This window comes from Oryctolagus cuniculus, chromosome 2 (assembly GCF_964237555.1).
Source record: "Oryctolagus cuniculus chromosome 2, mOryCun1.1, whole genome shotgun sequence".
In the NCBI taxonomy this organism is placed as follows: domain Eukaryota; kingdom Metazoa; phylum Chordata; class Mammalia; order Lagomorpha; family Leporidae; genus Oryctolagus; species Oryctolagus cuniculus.
The window spans coordinates 155,057,365-155,074,237 of NC_091433.1; the positions used below are offsets into that span (position 1 = coordinate 155,057,365).

Below are 16,873 nucleotides of genomic sequence, written 5' to 3' on the forward strand. Positions count from 1 at the left end.
CCGGGGCAGCAGGTGGTGACCCAAGTTCTTGGGTTCCTGCCATCCATGTTGGAAACCCAGATTGAATTCCAGATTCCTGGCTTTGGCCTGGCCTAGTCACAGCCGTTGCAGGCATTTGGGGTAGTTAACCAGTGAATGGAAGATCTCTTTTGGTTGGTCTGTCTGTCTCTTTCTCTTTCTCTCTCAAAAACTTTCAAATAAATAGATAAATAATTTTTAAAATATGTATGCCATTTAGTTTACTTGTCCTGCTGAAATGTTTTCTTATGTGCAGCTTTTTTTATAATAACATAAAAGGAAACATTAGAAATAATCTGAGTAACATTAAGGGAATGAGCTACGTAAACTGTTTAATATCTAGTTGGAGAGTTGTGCCTTAGCCACTAACAGTGATTTTTTAATTTTTAATATGGAAAAGTACAGTATTATAAAATGTGAAAAGGGCAGAACATAAATTTTTATTATGCTATATAATCATAATTATAATAAATTCAGCCATCTGTAGATGAAAATATTAGAAGGAAATATAAAAGTGAATATATTTAAATTATAGATTACCTCTTTAAAATTTATTTGAAAGAGCAACAGGGAGAGGCCGGCACTATGGTATAGTGGGTAAAGCTGCCGCCTGGAGGACCTGCATCCCATATGGCCGCTGATTAGAGTCCTGGCTGCTCTAGTTCCAGTCCAGCTCCCTGCTAATGTGCCTGGGAAAGCAGCAGAAGATGACCTAAGTATTTGCACCCCTGAATCCATGTGGGAGACCCAGAAGAAGCTGGGTTTGGCTTAGGATCGGCTCAGCTTCAGCCATTGCAGCCATTTGGGGAGTGAACCAACAGATGGAAGATCAGTCTCTCTCTTTCTCTGTAACTCTGCCTGTCAAATAAAACAAATATTTAAAAAAAAAAAAGCAACAGGGAGAGTTGGATTCGTTTTAAGATTTATTTATTTATTCATTTGAAAGAGTGACAGAGAGAGGGGGAGAGACAGAGAAATCTTTCATCTTCTGGTCACTCCCCAAATAGCCATAACACCCAGGACTGTTCAGGCTAGTCAGGAGCCAGGAGCTCTATTGGGTAGTGGGGCCTAAGCCCTCAGGCCATCATCTACTGCCTACCCACGTGCATTAGCAGGAAGCTGGATTGGAAGTGGAACAGGCAGGATTCCATGCCAATGTCAAAAAATGGCAACTTAACCGTCTGTGCCATAATGTGGACCCTGTATGCTTTTCTGTATTGTTGTACACATTATTTTTATGAAGAAAAAATAAAGTATACCTTACATTTAAGAGAGGATAAGTATAATTTGAGGACAAAGGGCACAAAAAAGAAAAAGCATTTTGCACTGTATTAAAAAGTTACTGTTAGTCTAGTTTCTAGGATTTGATGGTTCCTGCTGGGATGCCAGTAGACTGAAGATGTAGGAAGAATTAAGTACCAAGTATTTTATTTATTTGAAAGGCAGTGTTACTGAGAGAAAAGAAGAGAGGTCTTTGATCCACTGGTTCACTCCCCAAATGGCTGCAACGGCCAGAACTGGGCCAAACCAGGGCCAAACCAGAGCCAGGAGCTTTTCCCAGATCTCCCACATGTGAGTGCAGAGGCCCAAGCACTTGAGCCATCATGCCCTGCTTTCCCAGGCACACTAGCAGGGAGCTACATTGGACGCTGCTGGCACTGCAGGTGCTGGCTTAACCTGCTGTGCCACAGTGTCAAACCCAATAAGTTATCTTTTAAAGTAATAATTATATGACGCCTTTATGAGAAATCTTCAAAAAGTTCATGAAAAGTATGTTATAAAATATGCTTGAGTTTCAAATTTTTGTGCCAGAATAAACTTTTCTTTTAATTTTTCCATAAACTTTCTGAATTACAGAAGGGGTAGCTTAATTGACGATTCATATTCTTTTGGATGACTAATTTTCATATGCAGTTACATTGTTATAGCCCAAAACTGGTTTTCATATTTAAAATTCCATGTTTTGTTAATCATTTTTGTGCCCTCAGCTTGTTGTAATTGTTCAAAATTTTATTAATCTAAAGGACATTTTTCCAAAGAAATATTTAATCCCTTTCTTCCTCTAGGAAACGATTATACATGGAAGTATTTGAATACACCCGCCCTATGATGCATCCTGAACCTGGTAAATTCTACCAGATTAATCCAGAAGAATATGAACACCCAAATCCTTGGAAAGAAAGTTTCCAGCAGTTGGTATGAAGTATAAATAGAAAATACTGATTTATTTTATACATTTGTAGATAAAGGCTCCTTTTAAACTCAAAAATAGGTTTTAAAGGTAACCCAGTGAATATTACCAACCCACAAAATATCAATGTCTTTTTACTACTAACATTCACTGATTTACACAAACATCACTAATTGGCACAAACATCAGTAGCCTGAGAACAACTGTGGTTTTGATGGGTCTTTTTGAACTTATATTTAAATTACTAATTTTCAGTAGTTTTAAAGTTCCACGTTTAGCTTAATTTTCATGTAGATCTTAAGAGTAGTTCACAGCTAAGGGTGATTTTGGCAACATCTGGAGACAGTTATTGGTTGTCATAGTGGGAGAGGGAAGAGGGCGCTTCTGCTATGCAGTTGTGTAGAGGCAGGAATTCTACTAAACCTCTACCCTGCACAGGACAGCTCCTACAACGAAGAACTATTTGGCCCAAAATAAAAGTAGTACTGAGATTTAGAAGCTTTATCCTTTCTTCCTGGATATTACTGAGTCGTAACTTGTTGTAGATTTTATATCATATTGTGTGATGGAAAATTAATTGGAGTAATTGAGAATTATTTTTGATACTTAATAAGGTACAAATGTAGTGGTATATTTATTTAGACTATAATGTCTACATTAGTAATCAATTTGTTTTGCTTTTGACATTTTAGTATAAAGGTGCACATGTAAAGCCAGGATTTGCTGAACATTTCTACAGTAACCCTGCAAGATATAAAGGAAGAGAAAATATGTTGGTATGTTCTGTTTGTATTCTTATGACTTAAAACGGTAACCTTTCAGTTCTCTACTAACACTTTTTTTTCCCCCTAGTATTATGATACCATTGAAGATGCCCTTGGTGGGGTACAAGAAGCTCATTTTGATGGACTTATCTTTGTTCATTCGGGAATATATACTGATGAATGGATATATATTGAATCTCCAATTACCATGATTGGTGCAGGTATTTTGAAATGCACTGTCATTAGAATTTTAACAATTCATATTATTTGAATTACATAATAGGTTCTTAAAGTGCTTGTTACTTAAAATCCAGTTGAACTTTGATAATACCTTAATGCTAGGAAATAGGAGTGAAGATACTGTGCATATTTTGTGTGAAGGAAATGAAAACATAAAAATTCAGAAATTATTCATGTATGTATTTATTTTAATATTTATTAATTTATTTGAAAGGCAGTTAGCGATGTTCCATCTACTGGTTCACTCAAATGCCCACAGTGGCCAGGCCTGGGCTGGGCTGGATCCAGGAGCCTAGAACTCCATACAGGTCTCACATGTAATTGGCAGAGACCTGAGTACTTGGGCCATCTTCCGCTGCTTTCCCAGGCAAATTAGCAGGGAGCTGGATCGGAAGTAGAGCAGTCAAGACTCAAATTGGCACTCATGTGGAATGTTTGCATTGCAGGTGGCAGCTTAACCCATTGTGCCATGGCATTGGCCCTTTGAAAGAGTAACAGAGAGGTAGAGGCGGGGTGGGGGGGTCTTCGATCTGCTGGTTCACTCCCCAAATGGCCACAGTGGCCAGAGCTGGGCCAATCCAAAGCCAGGAGCTTTTTCCAGGTCTCCCACATAGGTACAGGGGCCTCAGCTCTTGGGCCATCTTTGCTGCCTTCTCAAACCATGGTAGAGAGCTGGATTGGAAGTGGAGCAGCTGGGACTTGAACCAGCACCCATATGGGATGCCAGAACTACAGGCAGCGGCTTTACCCACTATGCTACACTCGCTGGCCCCTTGGATGTATTTCTTGATGGCAGTACCTTTCTCCAGTTGCCTTGAAGATACTCATTAAAAAAGTGAGTATCTTTTTTTAAAAGAATTGAAAATTTTTGTAGTTTTTCAAAGCTACTTTGTAATTTTTCAAAACTTTTTTATGGTCTAAGAATAAATGTAATGAAATATTTTTGAACGCTGCTGAGTCATTTGAAGATGTGTGCTTTCTCTATGGTTTTTGATCATACAGTACATAGACCATTTTTTTTTAAGATAGCCAATATTTGCTAATGAAATTTGTATTTATTGTCTCTTCTGCTTCCCTTCCTTATGTCCATCATAAAAGAAGGGGAAGACAAATTGGTGTTGATAACTTTTCAGCTTGAAAGTTTTCAGATCTGATTAAAACTTAGTTTATTCTTGGGGTAGGTACTGTGGCATAGTGGGCTAAGCCTCCACCTGCAGCACCGGCATCCCTATGGGTGCCAGTTTGCATTCTGGCTGCTTCTCTTCTGATCCAGCTCTATGCTATGGCCTGGGAAAGCAGTGGAAGATGGCCCAAGTGCTTGGGCCCCGCACCCATGTGGGAGACCCAGAGGAAATTCCTGGCTCCTAGCTTCAGATCAGCCCAGCTCTGGCCATTGTGGCCATTTGGGGAGTGGGTCAGCAGATGGAAGACCTTTCTCTCTGTCTCTTCCTCTCTCTCTAACTCTCTCTCTCAAATAAATAAATAAATAAAATCTTTAAAAATATTGATTTATTCTGATTTCTGTATCATCATCATCTAAGGGTTACTCTTAAAACATGTGTAAAAAAAAGGCCGGGGGGGAGTATAGAAAATTTTTACTCTAGTGATTTTACTAGTTAAATTGATTGAAGCCAGTGTTGGGAATAAATTTTAAGAGGTCTTTTTTTTTTTTTTTTTTTTTTTTTCTCTTTTTCTGAGCTGCTTTTTCTGGAGCTACTGTTTGTTAGTCATGATTTTGTTTCCACAAGAAACCACTTAGAATTGTAATTATTAGAAGTATTTTTAATATGGATTTGAGTTTATTGCTAATCACATTAAATTAATTGTTAAATATGGCTGCTTACAATAAAAGCTGGTGAAACATATATAACCAATAGTCTGAATATTAGCCCTACAACTCAGTACTTAAGTTTTTAAAAAGTTTCCCTTCCATAAAAGTATTTATTTGTTGAAATGGAGTTAAGATAATATGCTTTAAAATATCTTCTCTACAGCACCAGGAAAAGTAGCAGACAAAGTTATAATTGAAAACACTAGAGATTCAACCTTCGTTTTTATGGAAGGTTCTGAAGATGCTTATGTTGGATATATGACAATAAGGGTAAGAAATTTTAATATTTAAAATATACATGTTGAAATCATCAAGGCAGTGGTTATTGCAAATAAAATTTCTATTTTTCAGTTTAACCCTGATGACAAATCTGCTCAGCACCACAATGCACACCACTGCTTAGAGATTACAGTAAATTGTAGCCCTATTATTGATCACTGTATCATCCGAAGTACATGTACAGGTTAGTGTTTCCTTTATCTTTCATAATAAAATTGAGTCACTGTGTTGTTGTCCAATAGGGTTTTTAATAGATTTTTTTCCTTACAGTTGGTTCTGCAGTATGTGTTAGTGGTCAAGGAGCATGTCCCACTATCAAGCACTGTAACATCAGCGACTGTGAAAATGTTGGGCTTTATATAACAGATCATGCACAGGTATTTTAAAATTTTGTTTCTCTCTTTTAAAATACTATTTTTAAAGCTGTACTAATGTTTATTTCTTGGTTATTGTTGTAGGGAATATATGAGGATAATGAAATTTCCAATAATGCGTTAGCTGGGATTTGGGTTAAAAATCATGGAAACCCAATCATTAGACGAAATCATATTCATCATGGACGTGATGTTGGTGTGTTCACATTTGATCATGGCATGGTAAGAACATTAAGCACATTTATTCTTAATAGAAAAGTTGACTTCTGTATCAGTTCAAGTTTAGCTGTGTTTCATCATTATTTTCTCATCACCATAGTATCTGAATTAAAGAATATAGGTTTAAAAGAAATTTAGGTATTTTAGAATGGATATGCAGTATTCATTTTATGAATTCATGCATCAAACATATCTATGTAGATGCAATGAAATCCTTAGAGAATTGATGTGCTATTTGAGAAGAAGATGTAATCTCTGTTAGTTATAAAATGTAAGTGTAACTATAATACTAGAACTTGTTCTCTAAAAATTACTTCATTTTAGTGTATTAAGTGGAGGATATTCTTAAGTCGCATAAGTTATGTCTTTTTTTTTTTTTTTTTTTTTGACAGGCAGAGTGGACAGTCAGAAAGACAGAGAGAAAGGTCTTCCTTTTGCCATTGGTTCACCCTCCAATGGCCGCCGCGGCCGGCTTGCTGCGGCCGGCACGCCGCGCTGATCCGAAGCCAGGAGCCAGGTGCTTCTCCTGGTCTCCCATGGGGTGCAGGGCCCAAGTACTTGGGCCATCCTCCACTGCACTCCCGGGCCACAGCAGAGAGCTGGCCTGGAAGAGGGGCAACCGGGACAGAATCCGGCGCCCCGACCGAGACTAGAACCCGGTGTGCCGGCGCCGCAAGGTGGAGGATTAGCCTAGTGAGCCGTGGCGCCGTACCTCATAAGTTATGTCTTAAGTGCTCACAAAAGATGTGTCATTCTTGGGTTCTTCTTTAAAGATTATTAAGTTTCTGAAAAGGAAGAGAAGGAAAGAAAAAAATGAAGGAAAAAAACGAAATTAACTGCGAGATGCAATGACTTTGAACTGCTCTTGTCTGGACTATTGAGGAACAGGGATTTTTTTTTTTTTTCCTTCTCTTTTTCTTTCTCTTTCTCAAACAAAGTGTTGAACTCTTTTCTTTTCTTTTCTTTTCTTTTTTTTTTAAGATTTATTTATTTGGAAAGCAGAGTTACAGTGAGGTAGAAAGAGAGATCTTCCTTCTGCTGGGTCACTCTCCAAATGGCCACAACTACCAAAGCTGGGCCAATCCAAAGCCAGGAACCTGGAGCTTCTTCTAGGTCTCCCACATGGATACAGGGGCCCAAGCTTTCCCAGGCCATAAGCAGAGAGCTGGATTGGAAGAGAAGCAGCCAAGACTTGAACCGGTGCCCATATGGGATGCCAGCACTGCAGTCCACAACTTTACCCACTATGCCGTAGTGCCACCCCAGTGTTGAACTCTTTACCTAGAATAGTCAGTCATTTGTGTATAAAGTTAATTGAAAATAGATCTTATTAAAAAAATAAAACTTGGAATAGGAAGGGAAGAGGAAGATGGGTGGGAAGGCAGGTTACTATGTTCCTGAAGTTGTATTTATGAAATGCAGACAAATAAATAAAAGTAAGTATACATAAAAATTAAAGTAAAACAGGATTTGGTCTTTACACTTCAGACATCTTTGATTTTTCTTTTCTCATTACTTTCAATATTTTTTAAAGACTTACTTATTTGAAAGAATTACACAGAGAGAGGAGAGGCAGAGAGAGAGAGAGAGAGAGGTCTTCCGTGATGGTTCACTCCCCAATTGGCCTCAACAGCTGGAGCTGCGCTGATCTGAAGCCAGGAGCCTCCTCCAGGTCTCCCATGCGGGTACATGGGCCCAAACACTTGGGCCATCTTCTACTGCTTTCCCAGGCCGTAGCAGAGAGCTGGATTGGAAGTGGAGCAGCCGGGTCTCAAACCGGTGCCCATATGGGATGCCAGTGCTTCAAGGCTAGGGTGTTAACCCACTGCGCCACATTTCCTCTTAAATTTTTTTAAATGGCAGAACTTTAATAGGAAACACAGTGATAATAAAATGTCAGTTCCAAAACTGTTCTGCAGAAGTTTTGTTAGGCATCATTTTCGAAGTCCAAGCACAGCACTACTAACAGTTTTTTTTTTTTTTTTTTCCAACATTTATATATTTATTTATTTGAAAGAGAGAGAGAGCTTCCATCTGCTGTTTGAGTCCCCGAGCACTTGGACCATTTTCTGCCACTTTCCCAGGTACATTAGCATGGAGCTGGATTGGAAGTGAGCAGCCGGGACATAAACCCGTGCCCATATGGGATGCTGGTGTTGTAGGCAGCAGCTTTACCCACTAGGCCACAGTACTGGCCCCCAGTAGCAACAGTTTTTTGTTGTGCGGATGGAAGAGATGGGAAAGGAGGTAATAACATGGTGGCAAATAGGTGGATGGTGAGGTTTAGTTGCTGTTCTGTTAACCAAGCAACCTAGGAACATCGAAGTCATGTATACAAGCTGTCAATGGGAAAGAAAATTATTTTCATTGCTTGTGCCTGGAACCCTAAATCAGGGCTCTTTTTAAAAATTGAATTAGAGCATGAAGGAGTACCCTTTTGTCAGTGCTAATAAGACCTAAATAGTTTGAGAAAAGAGGCCAGTTTATCATCATAACTAGTTCCTGGTATAACTAACCTAAGAAAATCAACTCACAACTCAGCCTATAACAAAGGCCTGTAAGTAAGGAAGCAAAGTGGTAAGGCCACCGCCTGCAGTGCTGGCATCCCATATGGGGCATCAGTTTGAGTCCCAGTTGCTCCACTTCCGATCCAACTCTCTGCTGTGGCTTGGGAAAGCAGTGGAGGATGGCCCAAGTGCTTGGGCCCCCGCACCCGTATGGGAGACCCGGAGGAGGCTCCTGGCTTTGGATTGGCGCAGCTCCAGCCGTTGCGGCCAATCAGGGAAGTGAGCCAGTGGATGGAAGACCTCTCTCTCTGCCTCTTTCTGCCTCTCCTTCTCTGTAACTCTGACTTTCAAAAAAAATAAACAAACAAATAAGAAGTTCATGAAACAGCCGGTGCTGTGGTGCAATAGGTTAATCTTCCATCTGCAGTACTGGCGTCCCATGTTGGAAAAAAAATTAATCTGAGTGTAAATTCTTCATTTTTGAAGGAACTGTGTTGATAATAGTGCCTTATGAAGGTCTACCATGGTGATTTATTTATTTATTCCTTGTCACATGACCTTTATACAGTTTTTTTTTCTCGTAGATTTGGGCTTATAAGTATTATTATAATATAGTATTATAAGTATTACAGTATATAAAAAAATCAGCTCTAGGCAATGCTATACATTGATCTTTGCCCTAGAGATTAAAGAGAATATTTGTGAGTTGTTACAGATTTGTAAGGGAAGGATGGAAATAAAGTATATCTTGGGCCTACAGTAGCTTCTGTATCTGTTTAGTCTTGTGACACAGCTCTTAAAAACTTCAGTAGAATGTTCTTCCATTCCAAGTTTTCTTCTGACTTACCTTCCTTGTGTTGATAGCTTGTGCTTGGTAGGATGATATCTATCCCTGACGATAACTTTTTTAAATTTGGTTTTCAAATAACATAATAAACATTTGAATTAGCTTCTGTACAATCCTTCATCTTTATTATACTCTTATTATTTTCTGGAATTGTCATTTTCCTTATCTGTAGCTTACTAAGAGTTTATAAAGAATCATAAAGGATTTTCTACTCTTTTTCATTTAAAAAAATGTTTTTGTGGAAAATAATATGGGCTTAAAGATTCTTTCTAGAGTTTGTCATTGTTAACTTCATGTTTAAACGTCAAAATAAACTGTGAATTCCACCTATGGAAAATGAGGAAATGTATTTTGTATTTCAACCTATCCCCACCTTACCTTTCATAGTCTTATTTTTCTTTGGGAAGGTTCAAAACACTAACATCCCTACAGTTTTTGTTTTGTATTTACTTACCGTTAATTATTTTAATCACAGTCCATTTATAAATTTTAAAATTTTGGTGCTGCCATTGTGGTGTAGCAGATAAAGCTGCTACCTGCAATGCTGCCATCTCAGTCCCAGTTGCTCCACTTCCAATCCAGCTCCCTGCTAATGCACCTAGGAAAGCAGCAGAGGATTGCCCAAGAACTTGGACCCCTGCCACCCACTTGGGAGACCGGAAAGAAGCTCCTGGCTTTGAACTGGCCCAGCTCTGGCAGTTGCAGCCATTTGGGGAGTAAAGCAGCAGGTGTCTCTCTTTGTCTCTCTCTGTAACTACCTTTCAAATAAATAACAATCTTTTTTAAAAAAAAACTTAAATTTTGACTCATTCTTGGTGTTGCTAGAGTTCATCATCTTTTTTTTTTTCTGTAGTGTCTGGATGATTAACTAGCTTTTTATTTTATTTTATTTTTTATTTTTATTTTTTTAAGATTTATTTACTTGAGAGGCAGAGAGAGAAGTCCTCTCCATCCACTGGTTTACTTCCCAAAATGGCCGCAACGGCAGATTCAAAGGCAGGAGCCAGGAGCCTTATCCAGGTCTCCCACACAGAAGCAGGGGCCCAAGACCTGGGCCATCTTCTACTGCAGCTGGATCAGAAGTGGATCAGTCGGGACTCGAACTGGCGCCCATATGGGATGTGGCACCGTGGGCAGAAGCCTAACCTACTATATCATAGCACTGGCCCCATCATCATTTCTGATTTTTTTTCTAAAGAAGTGCTTATGGGTTATTGTAGCTTGAGGGTTTTTTTTTTTTTTTTTCTGTAAATATGCATGATAGGAGGAGGTCAGTATTCACAAATGCATTTTCTTTCTTTTAAAGCTTGCTTTATTTATTTGAAAGCCAGGGAGTTACACAGGACTTAGGCCATCTTCCGCTGCTTTCCCAGGGCATAGCAGAGCTGGATCAAAAGTGAAGTAGCCAGGACTAGAACCAGTGCCCAGATGGGATGCCAGCCCTGCAGGCAGTGGCTTTACCCCTTATACCACAGCACTGGCCCCAGCTTGAATTCTTGAGATTATTTAATGCCTTTTAATTTAGCTAAGGTTACAATTTGTACTTTTTTTTAAGATTTATATTTTATTTGTTTGAAAGCAGAATTAGAAGGAGGGAGCGATCTAAATGGCCAGAATGCTGGAGTCAGGAGCCTTATCTGGGTCTCCCACATGGGTGCAAGGGCCCAAATACTAGGGCCATCTTTGGCTGCTGTCCCACATGAATTAGCAGGGATCTGGACCAGAAGCAGAGCATCCAGGACTTGAACCGGTGCCCATATGGGATGCTGGCACTACATGCAGTGGTTAAACCCACTCCAATACAACATCAACACAATTTATGCTTTCTCAGAATTGTTTTGGGGTGGCATCATGGCATAGCAGGTTAAGCTATCACCTGTGATGCCAGCATCCCTTATGGGCTCTGGTTCGTGTCTTGGTTACTCCACTCACAATCCAGCTCCCTGCTAATGTGCCTGGGAAAGCAGCAAAGAAGAGCCCAAGTGCTTGGGCCCCTGTACCCTCATGGGAGACCCATAGGAAGTTCTTGGCTCCTGGCTTTGGTCTGGTTCAGCTCCAGCCTTTGCAGCTATTTGGGGAATGAACCATAGATGGAAGATCTATTGATCTCTCCCCTACTCTCCCTCCCTTCCTCCCTTTCTCTCTCTGTAACTCTGCCTTTCAAATAAATAAACAAATCTTTTTTAAAAATATTATTGTGCTACATTTTCTAACATTGAGTTAAGAACTCTTGAGATCACCCTAGGTTTTGTGTGCATTTTTTTCTTCGTTTTGATAACCTTGTATCCATGTGTTGGTTTTCTTGATGTTGTGTTTTACTTTTCTGTTCCCTGTGTTCCTTTTTTGAGAAAATTGGTTATTCATTATGTATATTGTTGTGTTTTGCCTTTATGGGTTGTATGAGTTCTTTAAATCTGTGTCCCTTACTGTGTAACCATAGTACTGTCTTGTTATTTTCTTGTTTGCTGTGGTTTTGTCTGTATTTTTCAAATATGTTTTCATGGAATCTTTGTAACATACAGAAAAGTGGAGAAACTAGAATAATTAATGTCCACATACCTGTCAACAACTTAACGGCCAGTTTGGTTTTTCTGTACCTCCTTGTTTACTTCTTATCCCCTTCCTTACACTATGGAGTATTTTGAGGCAAACACCAGAAAGCATCGTCTTTTCTGTAAAATATTTCAGCATGCATCTTTAAAAGATGAGATTCTTTTTTTTTTCTTTCTGACATAACCAAAATGTCAGTCTCACACCAAAAAAATGAGTAGGAGTGACTGCTTAGTATCAGCATTTTTAAAAAAGATTTATCTGTTCGAAATGCAAAGTGACTGAGATCTGGACCAGGTTGTAGCCAGGAATCAGGAATTCCATCCTTAGCCAGGAATCAGGAATTCCATCCTAGTCTCCATGTGGGTAGCAAGAACTCAAGTACTTTCAGTTATCATCCACTGCTTCCCAGGGGCATTAGCAAGGAACTGGATCAGAAGTGAAGTAGGGTTGGGGCCGGCACTGTGGCGCAGCGGGTTAACGCCCTGGCCATATGGGTGCCGGTTCGAGACCCGGCTGCTCCCCTTCTGATCCAGCTCTCTGCTGTGGCCTGGAAAGCAGAGAAAGGTGGCCCAAGTCCTTGGGCCCCTGCACCTGTGTAGGAGACCTGGAAAAAGCTCCTAGCTTCAGATCAGTGCAGCTCCTGCCATTGTGGCTATTTGGGGAGTGAACCAGCAAATGGAAGACCTCTCTCTCTTTCTGTGTCTCTCTCTCTTCTCTCTCTCTCTACCTTTGCCTTTCTGTAACTCTGCTTTTCAAATAAAATAAATTTTAAAAAAAAGAACTAGTAAAGTAACCAGGACTTGAAAGCATTGTAGTAAGGAACGCAAGCATTGCAAATGCTGGCTTAACCCACTGTACAACAATGCCTACCCATTTCAGAGTGTTATTTTTGTAAAATAAGATTAAAATGTCACACTGGACCAAATTACTGTAAAACTTTTGAAGGGTTTATATTATATTTCTTGACTTAGCTCATGATTTGGCAGATTCTCTATGTTCTTTGTGTCGAGATCCAGCTTACCTGCCTCTTCTCTTTTCACTTCACCTCACATTGGATAGTCTTCCTTAGATTGGATTGTAAATTTTAGACGAGAGAAATTGTACATTAATTTCCTTTCTTTAGATTTACCTCTTGTGCCTAAGTTTTTCTATGAAAATATTACTGTGGTAATATCCTCCTGTAGTCCATCCATGCTACTGTATTTCATCACTTCAATTAGAACGTTGCTGACTAGGCTTATTTGGAGAAAATGATAGTTTGCTGAAGCTTTAAAGTAGCATCTGTTCTCCCTCAGCATTCTTTTCTTCCTTACCTAGATTTCACAGGATTTGGCAGGTGTTTTTTGCTTTTTTAAGATTTATTTATTTATTTGTTTGAAAGAGTTTACAGGCTGATCTGAAGCCAGGAGCTTCCTACTGGTCCTCCACGTGGGTGCAGGGTCCCAAGACCTTGGGCCATCCTCCACTGCTCTCCCAGGAGCATTAGCAGGGAGCTGGATTAGAAGTGGAGCAGCCAGGTCATAAACCAGTGCCACGTGGGATGCTGGCATTGCTGGCGCTGGCCCCAGCAAGTGTTTTCTGGATTCTAGTTCGTGATGATTGTGGAAGGTTATTTCAGTGAACATTGTTTGTTTGTTTGTTTAAGAGTTACAGGTGTCAGGTGTAGTGGATGAAACTGCCACCTGCAGTGCTGGCATTTCATGTGAGTGCCAGTTCAAGACCCAACTGCTCCACTTCCAGTCCGGCTCTCTGCTATGGCCTGGGAAAGCAGTAGAAGATAGCCCAAGTCCTTGGGCCCCTGCACCACGTGGGAAACCCAGAATAAGCTCCTGACTCCTGGCTTCGGAGTGGCGCAGCTCTGGCCGTTGTAGCCAGTTGGGGAATGATCCAGTGGGTGGAAGACACACTCACACTCTCTCTCTCTCTCTCTCTCTGCCTCTCCTTTTCTCTGTGTAATTCTGATTTTCAAATACATAAATCTTTAAAAAAAAAGAAAAAAAAGTTACAGAGAGTGGAGAGACAAAGATACTTCTTCCATCCACTGGTTCATTCCCCAGATGGCCGTAATGCCCAGGGCTGGGCCATGCCAAAGCCAGGAGCTTCTTTGGGTCTCCCACATGAGTGCTGAGGCCTAAGCACTTGGACCATCTTCCACTGCTTTTCCCAGGCAATTGGCAAGTAGCTGGATTGGAAGTGGAGCAGCCAGGACACCAACAGTCACCCATATGGAATGCCAATAATTTACCTGTTAAATACCACAACCGCGGTCCCAGCATAGTTTTCTCTTCTACTCTACTTTTCATTCTGTTTTATTTGGAGAATTTCTGATGGAACTCTTGAACATCTGTGCTTTCTCATATCCAATAAAGAGTATTTCACTTAAAATTATATATGGGGGCCAATGCTGTGGCCTGCGGCACTGGCATCCTATTTGGGCACTGGTTTATGTCCCAGCTGCTCCTCTTCTGATCTAGCTCTGTGCTGTGGTCTGGGAAAGCAGTAGAAGATGGCCCAAGTCCTTGGGCCCCTGCACCCACGTGGGAGACCCAGAAGCAGCTCCTGGCTCCTGACTTTGGATCGGCCCAGCCCTGGCCGTTGCAGCCATTTGGGGAATGAACCATTGGGTGGAAGACCTCTCTCTGTCTGTAACTCTACTACCTCTCAAATAAATAAATAAAATATTTTTTTAAAAAATTATATATGTTGGAACTTTTATGGTTTGCATCTTAAAAAGCAAAGCAGAATTTTGTATATATTCTGCCTAGAGTTCTGAATTGTTTGATAATTTTGCATTAAAGATACAGCAACAAACAGGTGCATTCCATTAAATTATTTATTAATATAAAACTGGCCATATTTTGCTTTATCTGGCTGAGGTGAACCTTTTTAATTGCTCTGTCAGTCTCTAAATATGCTGTTAGGTTAATTTTTATAAGTGTATTAATTGGAACTTTTTTTTATAAGATTTATTTATTTGAAAGGCAGAGCAGAATTAGACAAGAAGAGCCAGAGAGAGATCTCCCATCTGCTGGCTCACTCTCCAGTTGGCCACAACGGCCAGGCTGGCCAGGTTTAAACCAGGAGTCAGGAGCTTCTTCCGGATCTCCCACATGGGTGGCAGCAGGGTCCCAAAGACTTGGGCCATCTTCGCTGCCTTGTTAGCGAAGGCGCTAACATGTTCCAGCCATGTTAGCGGGGAGCTGGATCAATAGTGGAGCACCCAGTATTTGACCCATTGCTGACATGTGATGCTGCGCCTTAACCCACTGTACTACTGTGCCGCCCTATTTGAACATTTTTAAGGCAACTAGGGTTCAGATTTTTTAAAAGACTTCAACTTTGTGCTAAAAGATATATACTTACCAGGTGATGGCATTTATCTATATTCATTGAGTAGATTTTCCCCTGCTTTTTCTTCCTGCATTTGAGTGTATCCACTGAGACTAATTAGAAGGTTTGTATAGTTCTTTGTTGTATGTTTGTCATGTGGTGTGTCTGTCTATTTTGTATTCTTACTTTTGGACATTCCTGATACTTAATTTTCAGATGCATATTAAAATTTTTTTTAAATGGCATTTCTTTTTGGAAAGTAACCTTTATCTACAAATTTAATTTCTGTATTTTTCAGGGTTATTTTGAAAGTTGCAACATACACAGAAACAGGATAGCAGGGTTTGAAGTAAAAGCCTATGCTAACCCTACTGTGGTTCGATGTGAAATTCACCATGGGCAGACTGGAGGAATATATGTCCATGAAAAAGGAAGAGGACAATTTATAGAGAATAAAATCTATGCAAACAACTTTGCAGGTGTATGGATTACCTCAAATAGTGACCCAACAATAAGGTATTTCCATATAAGTATTGGTGGGGATTACCTTTTTACTTTTGGATTTGTTTTATAAGAAGTCAAGGTACGGAGCACTGACATAAAGGTTTTTCCCTAGGCATCTAAGTGCTGTGAAACAGATGCTTCTGGTGTATGTGTCTAAATGAGCATCATTGTTTGCTCATTTCTTTTTTGTGTTTTGTTTGTTCTTTATTGCTGAGCTAAGCCATGCACAGTATTATTTTATGAATGAGTGCAAATGCTGTGACCTTTCCTCAAAAACTGAATGATGTTGTCTTTTTCTTTTTACTAAGAGTCAGCAGAGAATACTCTGAAAGATCCTTGGACAGAGAAACTAACAATATTAGTCAAAACTTGAGCTGTTACTTCCCCTTTAATAGCCCCTACCGTACCTTTTGGCCATAGTAATGAAGCGAAAAAGTACAGTCTTAAAGGCTATTGGCTAAGACTGCAGAACAGAACTATTGCAATTTAATTAAGAACCATGAATTATTTTTTTCTTGTCAAATTTCTTTCATTGATTTTACGGAAATGATTGTGAGATTTGTCTTGATAATATGTGTCGGGTTTTTTTGTTTTGAGAGGAATTTTTAAGGACACTGTTTTCTACCAAAGCTTTAGGTCTTAGAAAGAAAAGAGAGTTTAGAGATCTGCTAGTCTGAGTGCATCATTTCACAAATTAAACTGAACCAGTATGGTTCAAGATTGTCACAAAACCATGGGTGACCTCACAGTTGTATGAAACTGTTACTTCACTGAATAGATGGTTATGTACTTCCTATCATCTCACATCGTTATAGGGGGAATTCTATATTTAACGGAAATCAAGGAGGAGTTTACATCTTTGGTGATGGACGAGGCCTTATTGAAGGAAATGACATTTATGGTAAGTATTTGATTTTGTTTTCTAAGTATTTGATTGGTTTTTGTTTTGTTTTGGGGGAAAAGGGGTTTGGGGAAATACATTTGCTTCGGGTAGGAGATACTCAGCTTTTGGGATGTGAATTTTTTTGTTGACTGTCTTTAATATTTAGACAATGTATAAGTAAGACTCTTGTTCTCCCTATCAGTATTAGTATGACTCCTAATTTTATAGTATATGTGTTTAGATTGGCCTGTCTTCACGATCTTAGCCAAGTAAATCGTTTTGAAAACATCGAGGCAGGAGGAACTGACATAATTTGCTTAAATTCTGAATAAA

At 39.6% G+C, this 16,873-nt stretch overlaps 1 protein-coding gene across 3 annotated transcripts in view; it reads left to right on the forward strand.

Moving 5' to 3' along the window:
• The window catches only part of FBXO11 (F-box protein 11), a 94,736-nt gene that overhangs the window by 68,108 nt on the left and 9,755 nt on the right, over window positions 1–16,873 (forward strand). For all 3 annotated transcript variants that reach the window (XM_070069155.1, XM_070069156.1, XM_008254435.4), the window contains exons 5-13: window positions 2,085–2,214; window positions 2,902–2,985; window positions 3,062–3,194; window positions 5,208–5,314; window positions 5,396–5,507; window positions 5,594–5,700; window positions 5,782–5,919; window positions 15,452–15,669; window positions 16,473–16,558. In XM_070069155.1, coding sequence (XP_069925256.1) covers window positions 2,085–2,214; window positions 2,902–2,985; window positions 3,062–3,194; window positions 5,208–5,314; window positions 5,396–5,507; window positions 5,594–5,700; window positions 5,782–5,919; window positions 15,452–15,669; window positions 16,473–16,558 — 1,115 coding nt within the window. The remainder of the gene's footprint in view (window positions 1–2,084; window positions 2,215–2,901; window positions 2,986–3,061; window positions 3,195–5,207; window positions 5,315–5,395; window positions 5,508–5,593; window positions 5,701–5,781; window positions 5,920–15,451; window positions 15,670–16,472; window positions 16,559–16,873) is intronic.